The following is a 12973-nucleotide window of genomic DNA, read 5'->3' on the forward strand; positions in this document are numbered from 1 at the left end:
TACAAGTATTGTCCTAAAACAAAGGATAAACTGATTTAGAGTAATGCAGATGCTCAGTTATATTCTGCAGCTAAAAGTCTCCAAGAAAACTGAACTTCTCTGCATGTTCTGTCACCATTTCTATAACTTCCTGTCTTGATGAGCAGGAAAATTTGATAAAATGCCCAAACATAGGAATGCAGTTCTCTTCCTGACTCCTCAGTCTCATGGTCTGTCCTCATCTCCAGCCTTGTCTCCCATTGGCTGGTTCTGCTGCACTGCTGGATTTATAGCCTATTCCTGTGCACGACAGGCCCAGCTGTGTGGAGAAGGATTTCTAACCACGAGTCCAGCCTGTACCTTCTGAAACATTCAGGGAAACACTGATCCCATCCAGGGTGCGTTAGGATAGTTTCACCCTAAGTTAATGTTTTTATGTTGGCTTTTCATAAGGTGACTCTACTGAAGAGTCACCTTTGTTACATCTCCAGATGAAGGGTGTGTGACACCCCCACACTTTCAGGAGGGCATCTATTGAATGGAAGTTTCCACTTTCACCTTTCTCAACAACTCAGAATTATTTTTTTTTTTTTTTAAAAAAGCTAATTAATCAAACTAGTCCTGCTAAAAAGGATGATACCCTAATGTTTTGTTGCACAAACTTTGAGGCAGGCTCTACAAAAACTGATTTCTGTTCTTCAACTCGACTCCTTCACCAGACTAGCTGAATTCCCTCATTACAGCAAACAAAGCTGTGATCCATCTCACAGTTTATCTTGCTGTGGCTTGTCAACAAGACACCAAGATACTGAAAGTCTGCTTGACGCAGAGATTCACCCCAGAGCTCAAGATTGAAGTTGTGACATGTCCTTACTCGAAACCTTTTTAAATTTAATATAAACGCACCATGATTACAAAAGTCTGTTAGATAAGCAATCAAGGCTGCTTAAAAGTATTTGAACCATAGCAGTCTTCCCCTGATCCAATCTACTTCCAACCTACATGAGAGCTCATTACATGTATCCAGACTGATCATGATAAAATGATTTTAGCGTAAAACTCTTGTATGAAAAGTCTTTCAAGGAATGCTAGGACTTTATTTTTAAAGGGTTCACAACCTTTAAAATTGCATTTCCCTTCCACATGAAAACTCTACTAAACTACGAAAGTCCTCTTTAGATAATACATTTCAAGCCTGGGGAAAGAGAAATTTTTAGATACAGGATTAGCAAACCTTATGTGCTGACCTTTTGATTCTTCTACCAAATTATTCTATTTATAAATAAAGCATTTGTGTGATATGTACACTACACAGCATAAATACCAATAACTGCATAAAACTAAAATTGAAAAATGAAAGTCATTTACAAATGCTAATGACAGTCTTAACTATTTTGTTTCAGTTTCTATTACCATGAAGTTTCTATTACAACAGAATTGAAACCAGTGGTAATGCAGCTTTAGTTTTACTGCTCCGAGGCACAGTCATGCTCAAGTCACACCCATAATGAGTAAATAAATAGGACAAGGTCTGTTCAGTACCAGGCAAAACGAAACCTCAGCAAGTCGAAGCAGTGGGTGTGCTGGAGACCATTTGCCTACACAAATCAAATGCTGGTAAGTACAATCAACCTAACAAAAAATACTTTTACGATAGCTACATGTAAACCAATTCTATGGATTTTATTTGAAAATCTAAATGAAATAGCATTTTTGTTCACTAAGTCTTGGCTTAGTTAGAATGTTTTTGAAAGCTAACATAACCTTTTGCAACCATTGTCGAGTGTTTTCTCGCTGTAGTCCCTGATAAAAACAGTAAGCTATTTGTTTTTGGGCTCATAAATGTAGTGTTACTGTATCTAGATTGTTTGTGGTTACTTGGTGTAAAGCTATGTACAGCTTTGTACAGGAGGAGATGCATGCAAGTAAAAGCTGATTTTTTTTTTTAAATATATGTAAACTGGACCAAATTATCATGGCTTGTCAGACATGATCCTGCTTTTTCTATGAAATGCAAAAAACGTTTATATTATTGGTTTATTTGTTTTTAACATTTCCCCAGTTTTTGTAAACTTGTTTAGCATAACTATTTTTGGAAGAAAAAATACAAGTCATTAAATCGGTAGAAAAATCCGCAACAAATACATAGTGAATCTGAAAAGATTTGGTGGCTCAGTGGAAGAAACATTCATAAAAAAGTTTGACATTGGAATGTGCTTTGTTCCAAAGCATTCCACTGAGATGAACACAAGTGCAGTTTGAGAGGAAATCCCCTCCCCCTTCCCATCTAGTCTCGAGTCTCTAGTTCACAATCTCTCTCTCTTACAAGGGCTGATTTCATTCTTCTGGACAATACATATACACATACCAAACAACTAAATAATATTTTAAAAAACAAAATCTTAACCCAAAATAAGGCATAAAGGACAACCCCACCTACAAGATAGATACTTAATTTGCTTTTTAATTTTCCTTAGGCATAATAAGAAAAAAATCTTCAAAAAATACAACCTTGCACAGTACATAATCATAGAAAATAAATAAATAAAAATGAGTGTAATGTCAACTAATGCTGCTTTTTCACCAACAGTTAAGGACTGATTATTGGTCAACAATAACATAAGTCCTGACTTTCAGCTAAACACGGTAAGTAGACTTTACTATAAATATCCATCTCAGTGGAAAAAAGTTTAAATATTACAAATGTTAAAACTTGTCTTTTACTGCTTTTAGAAACATCCATAGAAATGGACTGCAGTTCCTCAGAAATGGGTAAGTAAAATAGCTAAAACAATTATAATGAAAATCTGTCATTCATTTAGTTGCGGTCCTCAATAGGTCATGTATACGGTATAATTTATTTCCATATGTTCAGTAACTGTAATATACAAATTTATCTCTGCAGTTTATTTACAACCGCAACAAAACTTTTTGTTTGAGTAGTATATAAAAAAGATTCCATATTACACTAAAAACAATAATTTCTCCTGTGTGTGTATGTGTATGTGTAGGGCTAATCAATATTGCACAAGTGTCAGCACATCAAACTGTTTAAAAGTAGAGAAAGAAGCCATCTTGAGCAATAATCTCAGCTGCCACCATGAGATTTAGGATTGTTGCCAGTTTTAGGTTTTTGCTTTAAAATGACTGTGTTCACTTGATTTGGCCTTGCAGTGATTTAAAGTTTACTCACCCCAAGTCCTGCAGCTAAAGAACCCTCTAATAGAACAGAGGCTTTAGGTATAAAGATGTGTGCTGCTGCTAATAGATTTTTCACATTTTCACATGTTTCCACCAAAGTCAATGATGGGTAGCAAAGCTTCCGGTGGTGTGAGGCGTCCAGGGGTCATCCTTATCAGATGCTCGAACCACCTCAACTGTCTCCTCTGAATGTGGAGGAGCAGTGGCTGAAAACCAAACTTTTCACCCTATCTCTGTGGAGAAAACTAATTTTGACTGCCTGTATCTGAAATCTTGTTCTTTTGGTCACTAACCAAAGTTCAAGATCATAGATGAGGGTAGCAACGTAGATCGGCAGGTAAACAGAGTTTTGCCTTGCAGGTCAGCTCTCTCTTCACCATAATGGACCGGTACAGAATACGCAATACTGCGGAAGCTGCACTGATCCATCTGTAGCTCTCTCACTCCATTCTACCCTTACTCTTGAACCAAACTCTGAGATACTTGAATTCCTCCACTTAAAGCAGCACTTCACTCCCAACCTGGAGAGGATAGTCCACCTTTTTCCTACTGAGGACGAAGGTCTCATATTTAAAGGTGCTGATCTTCATCCCAGCTGCTTCACACTTAGCTGAAAACTGCTCCAGTGAGAGCTGGAGATCACAGTACAATGGCGTTGACAGACCACCTCATCTGCACATAGCAGAGATGGAAATCTGCAGCCACCAAATCAGACCTCTTCTGTCCCCTGGGGAAATTCTGTCCATTAAAGACATGAATAGAATCAGTTACAACAAGCAGCCCTGGTAGAGTCCGACTCTCACCCTGATGAGATCCGACTTACTGCTGGCAAAGCAAACCAGACTTTTGCATCATTTGTATAGGGACTCACCGAGCACACCTCACTGGGTACCCCAGGGAATGTGGACTTGGCCGAATGCATTCGCCATATCCACATAACATATGTAGACTGTCTGGGCAAACTCCCATGCCCCGTCAAGAACCCTAGCGAGAGTAAAAAGCTGGTCCAGTGTTCCACAGCCGGGACAGAACTCGTACTGTTCTTCCTGAAACCAATGTTCTACCATAGGCTGTACTCTTTACTCCAGAACCCCTGAGTAGACCTTACCAGAGAGGCTAAGGAGTGGGATTCCCCTGTAATTGGAACACATCCTCCTGTCTCCTTTCTTAAAAAGGGAAACTACTACCCCAGTCTGCCAATTCTGTGGCATTGCCCCCAGTGTCCATGCAATGTTGCAAATGTGCATCATCTGAGACAGCTCAGCAACATCCAGAGCTTTGAGGAACTCAGGACTGTTCTCATCCAACTGCAGAGCTCTGACACCATGGAGCTTTTTAACAACCTTGTGTGGCACTTATAGGTTTTCTTCGAGCATTCAATTAATTTGGCTTGTTGCCAACAACGCCACCTGGGATCATCACCCAGGAATTAATGAAAGGACACAAGTCCGGTTTAGCAATCAGCAGCAGACAGGGTTCAAGTCAATAATAATTTATTGCCAAAAATAAAAGTGCCTGTACATAAACAAACGAAAAAAAAAGAAAATACACAAAATAACCCCAACTAGGCTTACCGGTGGGCACGACCAGGTCCTGGATGATATAGGCTCCAAAACAAGAAAAAATCAAAACCAACACCCGTGAAGTCACTCACTCTCTGAAATGCCCTCCACCTATTTGTGTTATTCACGGCACAACCACACCAAAAGGGACGCCACATCCAGGCCCGAGCGCACCACCGGCGGTCCTTTAAAGAAAGTAAACATAAAAAACCAATTGTTAAAATACAGGCAATAAAAGAGATATATAAATAAGAGTACAGATAAAAATAATTAAAAGTCCCTGTGCGCGACCAGCCTCCCAGCCCGAATGGAGCGCACAGCCGCTCCTCGTTATGGTCTTCGGGGGGGGGTGTCCCACACGCCGGTCTCCTTCGACCACCTCGCAAGCGGTAATTCAGTCAGGGCAAAGCAGCAGCGTTAAGGTCGGTCGAGATTCCTAAATAAGAAGAACAATTTAAAACCAAAAAAATAAAAACAAGATTCGTCACTGAATCCACCTACCGATCAGGCTACGTTCTCCTCACTTGCACCCAATTGGGACTCTCAAATGTCCGCACTTATTGGAGGAATCGCTCCACTCCCGGCCAACCGTGGAGGTGAATACGCCCGTACGTTTCTGCTGATCAAAGGCTGTATAACTACAATATTCGAGCAGCTGTAAATGTGCAGGCAGCCAACCTCACCTGTACTCGGCACAAAGACGGCTCACCACGGAAGCGCAGCGCGCGACGTGTCAACAGCAAAACAACAAGTGTCAGTCTGCAGATCACCTCAGCTTTTATACCGAGCGCCCTCTGGCGCAATTGGCTCACTCGCAATCACCCTGCCAGCAGGTGCAGCCTCCACCTTCTTCCTGCCACACTTGGCAGCCCTGGTTATGGATGGACCCACTCCCAAGTCCCCAGACACAGCTTCCTCCATGGAAGACATGCTGGTGGGATTTAAAAGGTTCTTCTCAATCCCACTAGAAATCTGAAATCACTGAAGATCCTTCAGATGGGTTCTTCTGCCAGGCATTCCCAGCAAACCTTCACTAAACGTTTTGGTCTTCTGGTCTGTCTGGCATCTTACCATTCGAGCTGATCCAACTCACCACCAAGTGTTGATCAGTTGACAGTTCCACTCCTCTTTTCACCTAAGTATCTAAAACATATAGCTACAGATCAGAAGACTATAAAGTCTATCATTGATCTGTGGCCATGGGTGCCCTGCTTATGGACACCCTTATGGTCCAGCCCCTCTTAAGAAGACTGGTTCCAGAACCAACACTGTGTGTTGAGGTGAGCTTGACTACATCTAGTTGGTACCTCTCAACCTCACACTTAAGCTCAGGCTCCTTCCCCACCAGAGAGGTGACATTCCATGTCTCAAGAGTCAGCTTTGGTAAGCTAGGTTCAGAGCACCATGGCCTCCACCATTTGGACACTTCACCTGGCCCATATGGCCTCTCATGCAGGTAGTGGGCCCACAGGAAGGCAAACCTATTTAGTTTCTTTTCACTAATAATTATAATGACAGAAAGATACTCTAAATTGTTTTTCTCTTCTTTTTTTTCCGGACAGGGGATGGGCAGTAGGTGTTGTGTCAAAATTTTAAAAAATCACACCAACTGGAAAAGCACAGTTAATAAAAAACCTATGTTATTACCAGGTGCCTATGTAAATAAATAAGATTATCATGTATTTTTTCATTTGACCTAAACTCCAAATATTCAGAAATCATTGCACATCCCTTGCAAGTAGTGCCGATTTGTCATTTGTATTCATTTACTGATCTACTCATGGCAGACAGAAAATATGCAATGTTTTATAAACTGTTTCTGAACATCTGATTTTAACCATTTTTTAACAGATTGGCATGAATTGTCCTACAACCATTGGACAGAATCTCATGTGAGCTCCTGGTTGAAATCCATTGGAATAAAAGAACCGTATATAATAAGAGTGAAGGAAGAGGAGGTGACTGGATCCGTTCTCACAACTTTACAAAGGGAATATCTGAGTAATACCATTGGAATGAAAAGTGGTCAAATTGAACATCTACTGAAGAAGAGAGATGATCTTCTAAAGGCAGAACAGTGCAAAATAAAGAACAAAACTGGATCCAGCAGTAAAAAAAGTGAAGACAAAAAAGACAATGTTTTCGTTTTGCAAGAAGAGCCAAAGCCTCACACTCAAAAATCATGTGAAAGAGAAGAGCAAGGAAATATCCCTAATGTATGCAATGACACCTTAAACTCTGATGTAGCTTTCTGTGACTATCGTAAATTTGACACACGTGAAAAGAACTTCAGGTACGTGAAGCACAATTTACTTCCCCCAGAAACAGGAACTGACAACATGATTGTTCCTTGTCATGAATATAAGTCACTCGAAGTTGCACACAAGCTAGACTCAAAAAGACTTAAATCAAAAGTGGCAAGTGAAGTCTTGAGATTTGCATGTGCATGTATGAATATGAGAGCCAATGGAACAATTCATTTTGGAGTAATGGATAAAGTCAAAGGCACTCACAAGCATGGTGAAATTACAGGGATACCTTTGAAAAATCAGGAAGACTTTGTAGATGCATTAGATTACATTGAAAGATGCTTCAAAGGATCTGCTCATCAAATTGATGCAAGAAGTTGCATAAGGAACCCCTGCTTCATTGAGGTGCTTGACAAGGAAACTACTGAGAAGACTTGGGTTGTTGAATACGATGTCATTCCAAAATCCAGCATTGTTAAAGATAAATTGTACTATGTTGCTGTCCCAAAGTTCAATGAGAAGGATGGCAAAGTCGAAGTCAAACGTGAAGAGCAGGTTTCTTATTACAGAGTGGGAGCCAGTTCATCACAGATACCTGAAGACCACTTTGTTATTTTTATTCAAGGACTGAAAGAGAAGGATCAACAGAGAGAAGAGGCTGAATCCTCAAGCAATGAAACAGCTCTCGAATTCAAAGAAGATCAAAAGAGAAAGCTGTCCATTCTTCTAACAGGTGGAAAGAAACTCATGGACAACTCTCTTTTCTATATTGTTGTGACGAACAAAATTCAGCCAGACCATCTTGACAACATAAATTTCTTGGTAAACATGAATCTTTTTTGTGTGTTTGATTTTGACCCTGATTCTAAAGTGTCTGGACTTTGTGGCAGATATAAGGAGCAGAAACCTGCAACCCTTCATTTTCTTAATGACTATGAAAACGTCAAAAGACTGGGAAACTCTGACCTCACCGCGTCTTTGAAGCTCTTCGACCAAGTAAGTTGGATCTTTTGCAATGGGCGAAACAACTTCCCTGGTGAGAATGCTCCCTGTGATGAAATAACTTGGATTAAAACAAGAAAAAAAAAAATGAAAAAAGCTGTGTCGCTAATCTGCAATGAAATCCTCCCCAGGCGTTCATTTATTGTCCTCTTCTTGCTGATGTCGGATGTTGAGCAGCCACTTGTTGAGACTTTTCATGAGTTTTATGCAGAAATGAATGGACATGATTGCTTAACAGTCATATCAGAGTCAAGGGAAATTTACAAAAAGTGGTCAAGTCTTGCACAAGTGTCATGTACCATCACTGCACTCAAAGAAATCAGCATTGTTAACATGCCACTGAGTCACGTGGATGCGACAGTTCAAAGCATTCAGCTATCAAAGAATCAACCTACAAGGAAATTACCTGTCTCGAATGGAGGTTTGTGTTTCCTAAAGTCTACTGAGGAGGCTATACTAGACTCTTTGGAAATTATCAGTGTTGACCAGTGTGATGACACAGATCTGGAGATCATGACCAAGGATGAAATCGAACAAACTGAGCTTCACTTCTATCGAGGTGGGAAAATAGACTGGATCAACTTCTGGCTTGCTGACAAGCATAAGTGCGGAGGCATCATTGAGCGGGATGCCTGCACAGACGCAAGCACAATTCTGGCCAGTGTGGTTAATAATTGCAAAGACATGCGTCCTGTGGACAGTGTGAACGTCTACCATCAGCCTGGCAGTGGTGGCAGTACAGTGGCACGGCAGCTGCTCTGGAGTTGGAAGACAAAAGTACGATGTGCAGTCGTAAAACAGTCTACAGAAGTCTCAACTGTTTGTGAGCATGCCATGAAACTAAGGGAACACGATGAAAATGACAAGAACAGCTGTCTTCCAGTGCTCCTTCTGTTGGAGGACCAAAATCCAGATTACATTGATGATCTGAGACGAAATCTTGGGAGTGTCATTACAATCAAAAAGATCCGTTCCTCTGTGTTGTGTTTCATCCTGCTGATCTGCAACAGATCCAATGATCCTGAAAGAATGTGCAGAGCATCACCTTCTCAAACAGTAGCAGTCACACACAAACTGTCAGATGAGGAAAAGTCTTTGTTTCTGGAAAAGGTTGAACAACTTAAACTCCAGTTTGAAGAAGACTTCAAATTTATCATCACATTTGTTCTCATGAGTAAAGATTTTGAGCCGAGCTACATTAAGGGTTTTGTAAAAAATATTCTAAAAAAAATTGATCATTCATTACCCATCACTCGCCTCATCAGATTTGTGGCTCTCTTAAATTGCTACGTCAAAGATTCGTACATATCTATGTCACATTGTGAGGAATACCTTGGTATTGCTCCTCCACTGGGTGGAACTCGGTACCATGCCTTTGTAGATCTGCTCAGTGAAGAAGCTAGACTTATTTTTATCCACCTAAGAGACAGTTCAACACACATTCAGTCAATTCGGATCATCCATACCATGGTGGCAAAAGAAATTCTGAGACAACTCTCTGCAAATTTGCCTCAAAGCTCTATTGCCATGGAGCTCATCAAAGATGAGGTACTCATGAATCACAGATTTGACAGAGATCAGTTCCTAAGGGTGATTAGAGCTCTTTTTATTAGACGAAACAAAAAAACCAGAGGAGATCCTGAAGACACAACCTTTTCACCGCTTATTGAAAATGTCATTGCTGAAAGAGATGGTGTTCAGAGAGCTGTTGATCTCATGAAAGCTGCATACATAGCATTAGGAAAAGATGCTTATGTAGCACAACAGCTTGCCCGGCTGCTTTACACAAATAAGAGGTTTGAAGAGGCTCTTGAGTGGGCAGAGATAGCAAAAACTCTGTCTCCACATGACACATTCATCCTTGACACTTTGGGACAAGTTTACAAAAAGTGGTTTTATCATTTGTATGACACCCTTGAAGAAAAAGAACCATCACCTGAAAGAGGAGTTGAAATCATAAACATTGCCCTCAAAGGAATTTCTGCTTTTCGAGCCTCGGAAAAAACACCAAAGAAAGAGACAGTAAGCCTAAACAGTTCATACTATGGAGAAGTGGATGTTGGCTGCAGGTTGCTAAAGTTCCTGTCAGGAGTTGATGTTTTTTCAATCACCACTGGATATTCAGAGTTGATGAAATACTTGCTAACAGACTACATACCAGAGGAGGTCAAAATACCCTGGCAGAGGCTGCATCAACAGCTAAAAGGGTTAGAAAAGAGCCTGAGACGAGCACTGGAGTGCATTTCTGAAGACCTCAGTTACTTTCAAACTGACATTAGTGAAGAAGATGAGGAACTTGATGCAAGAGATCCAGAGCAAGTGTACAAACCAAGAGAATGGTTAACAAAAAAGAGTGCTGTATATGCTAGATTTTTCTGCAAAGTACCAAAAGAATGCTATGAAGCAGCTGAAAACAACCGCACTGATCTGGTAGCTCAAGCTACAAAGCTTTCACCTTTCCAAAGACAGATGAGAACCTACATGCTCGGTGGAGGAAATGTTACAGCCATCCTTTCATTAATCTATGACAAGAAACCACAAAGAGCAGCAAAGAAGCTTGAGGAAATTATGGCCATGTACCCAGAAAACCTGACGTGGAAAGACCTTGATGAAGCAGAACTCTCAAATTTCATTTTTTGCCAGATAGCTCTTAACTGTATTCTACCTGGCTCCTCAAAGCTTTTTTCCCTTCAAAAACTACAAGAACTCAGCAAGAGATTTAAAACACAGGGGAAATATATGTCATCAGCAAGCGCTCTCTTCCTTCTCTCCCTCCTGTTTTGGCCTGAGACCACTCAAGAAGTGAGTTCTGCTGATCTGCAGATCCTTCTATCAGCCATTGATGCCCTTCAGAGACTCTGTGAGCAAAAGATTAAATTCATGTCTCAAAGGAAAAGCAGAATTGTGACCCACTTTTTTCTGGCAAAGGCAAAAGGTCTAAACAAGATTGTCCACAGAAGTGTTATTGAAAAGCAGATTAAAGGCACTCTGAGTGAAAAAAAGCTCAAATGGCTTGGAGGGGAAGTGTGGAAAACCAAGGAAGTTGTGCAACAATTGAAACGAATCGAAGGGTGGACAGAAAATGAAAACTTGTATGTGCAATGTGGTCATAAAAACAAGATTAGGATCATTCCTCGCTACTCTGCCTCCATGCCCCACGGAAATGAAAGGGTTACTTTCTACTTGGGCTTTTCATTTGATGGTGTAGTTGCTTTAGACATCCATGTGATGAAATAATGTTTCCTGTGGTAAATTTACTCAAAAGCCACAATGTTTCTAATCAGACTATGTGGGCCAACCTTAGTTTAGCCATCTTTCTGGTAATTATGACCAGTCTCTTTGATTTATTTAAACTTTTGCTGCCATAAATGGCCTTTGCAATGCTGTTTTATTTTTCAAAGTTGTTAGACAATGTTCCACTTGTTTTTTGTTTGAGAAGTTTTGGTTGTGACTTTACCTGTAAATTAACTGTACATAAATTACAAAGGTGTTCAAAATGTAAAATTCAATGAGTACCAAAAGACACTTAAACTTACTTAAAATAACAAGCATCATTGTTTTGAGAAGATGGAAGAGGATTCAGAAAAGAAGTTATACTCAGTTTTTTAAAAATATATTTTATCATAAAGAACATAGGCAAAGGTCTACATACTGTGTTTAAATGTGATATGAAAACTTTAATGTTTTTTTCCTGAAAATGTATTTTTGAAAACTTGTTGAACACAGTTGTTTGGTTCTGTTTTTTAACAAGTGTATATATCAGAAGTGGAATTTGTTGATGAACAGAGAATCAGTCTCATTTTTAAGATGAACGAAACAAACAATTATATGTTAAGATAGAAAAGATTTGGACTTGAGATTTTGGACATGTGCAAAAAATGCATAATTATTATTATTTTTTATCTATTTCATACAGATCTTTTTGGTTCATGTATTTCTTTCCTATTTTCATTCCAATTCAATTTTATTTTTAATAGTATCTAAAAAATGATTTACACACAAATAAAGCTATTCATTAAAAAACAGCCAGTCTTCTGACTTTTTCAATTGTGAAAGGATTACTGTATAATTACTTTAACAGCATAAATTAGGGGACAAATGGGGACATCAATTGAAAGTCTCAAATCAACATTTTCGTACACCTAAAATGAGTGAAGATAGGAATTGTGCACTAAATTGATTTTGCTTCTCCAGCACTGGAGAAGAAAATTCTCCAGGCTGGGCTGATAAGACGGTGGTAGCAAGAACTGGAGGACGGTTCAAGACACTTGAACCTGAGGTGTGTGTGATGTCAGAACAGTGACCAACAGGAGGCAAAAGGCCTGCTATCAACAGAACAAATGCAGTATATTAAGGAAATGCCTTATTTAACACATCCAAGTAAAAACATCCATTTTATAAATAATATAAAAATGCACTGAGGCAGCTATGTGAAGGGAAGTGTGTTTTGCAGATGTAGACAAGCTGAAGGAACTTCTGGAGTAATCAGAAATGTCATCTCACCAACTGGTCTCAAAACTTAATATTCAGTATATTGAATCTTGAAGAGTACCTTTGAGTACCTAGAAATTAATAGTAAATTCAATGTTCGTAGTATATCTAGTTTTGTTGGCATTATGCTCTTATTTTTTGTATTTTTTCCACCCTGCAATGACTGTATACTTTAACCAAAGTCTTGTTTGCCACATGTACTTTTAGCTTAAAAAATGAAGTCTGGGAACTGTTAGTCAACCTTATTCTGGTACAGTTTACACACAAAATGCATTTTTGGCTGTATTATCCTGAGAATGGTACCTGTAACCATATTAAAACAGTAGTGCCCAATCCTGGTCCATGAGGGCCACTATCCTGCATGTTTTAGATGCTTCTCTGCTTTGACATACCTGGTTTGAATGAATGATTATCAGGCTTCTGCAGAAATTAAAGACCTGCTGAAAAGCAGAGAAACGACTAAAACATGCAGGATAGTGACCTTCCAGG

The 12973-nt window shown here is 39.6% G+C and overlaps 1 protein-coding gene and 1 long non-coding RNA gene across 2 annotated transcripts; one reads left to right on the forward strand and one right to left on the reverse strand.

The window, feature by feature from the left end:
* Nucleotides 1-1528: 1528 nt before the first annotated feature.
* LOC108239193 (sterile alpha motif domain-containing protein 9-like) lies at nucleotides 1529-12826 on the forward strand. Its single transcript, XM_017421770.3, has 4 exons — nucleotides 1529-1596; nucleotides 2570-2625; nucleotides 2713-2751; nucleotides 6594-12826. The coding sequence occupies exons 3-4, from the start codon at nucleotides 2727-2729 to the stop codon at nucleotides 11228-11230; spliced, it is 4662 nt and encodes a 1553-aa protein (XP_017277259.1). The 5' UTR covers nucleotides 1529-1596; nucleotides 2570-2625; nucleotides 2713-2726; the 3' UTR covers nucleotides 11231-12826.
* On the reverse strand, nucleotides 3737-5603 carry LOC108239194. Its single transcript, XR_005233817.1, has 2 exons — nucleotides 5244-5603; nucleotides 3737-5178 (listed from the first exon to the last, which is right to left on the reverse strand). It is a non-coding gene; the product is annotated as an uncharacterized LOC108239194 (long non-coding RNA).
* Nucleotides 12827-12973: the final 147 nt, after the last annotated feature.

This window comes from Kryptolebias marmoratus, linkage group LG12, assembly GCF_001649575.2.
Source record: "Kryptolebias marmoratus isolate JLee-2015 linkage group LG12, ASM164957v2, whole genome shotgun sequence".
Taxonomy (NCBI): domain Eukaryota; kingdom Metazoa; phylum Chordata; class Actinopteri; order Cyprinodontiformes; family Rivulidae; genus Kryptolebias; species Kryptolebias marmoratus.

What these genes read in the sequence shown, in the direction of transcription:
- LOC108239193 (XM_017421770.3), top strand. Translation starts at nt 2,727, where the DNA reads ATGGACTGCAGTTCCTCAGAAATGG. An exon ending in CTGCAGTTCCTCAGAAATGG is followed by an intron (nt 2,752 to 6,593) that starts GTAAGTAAAATA and finishes ATTTTTTAACAG; the next exon opens with ATTGGCATGAATTGTCCTAC.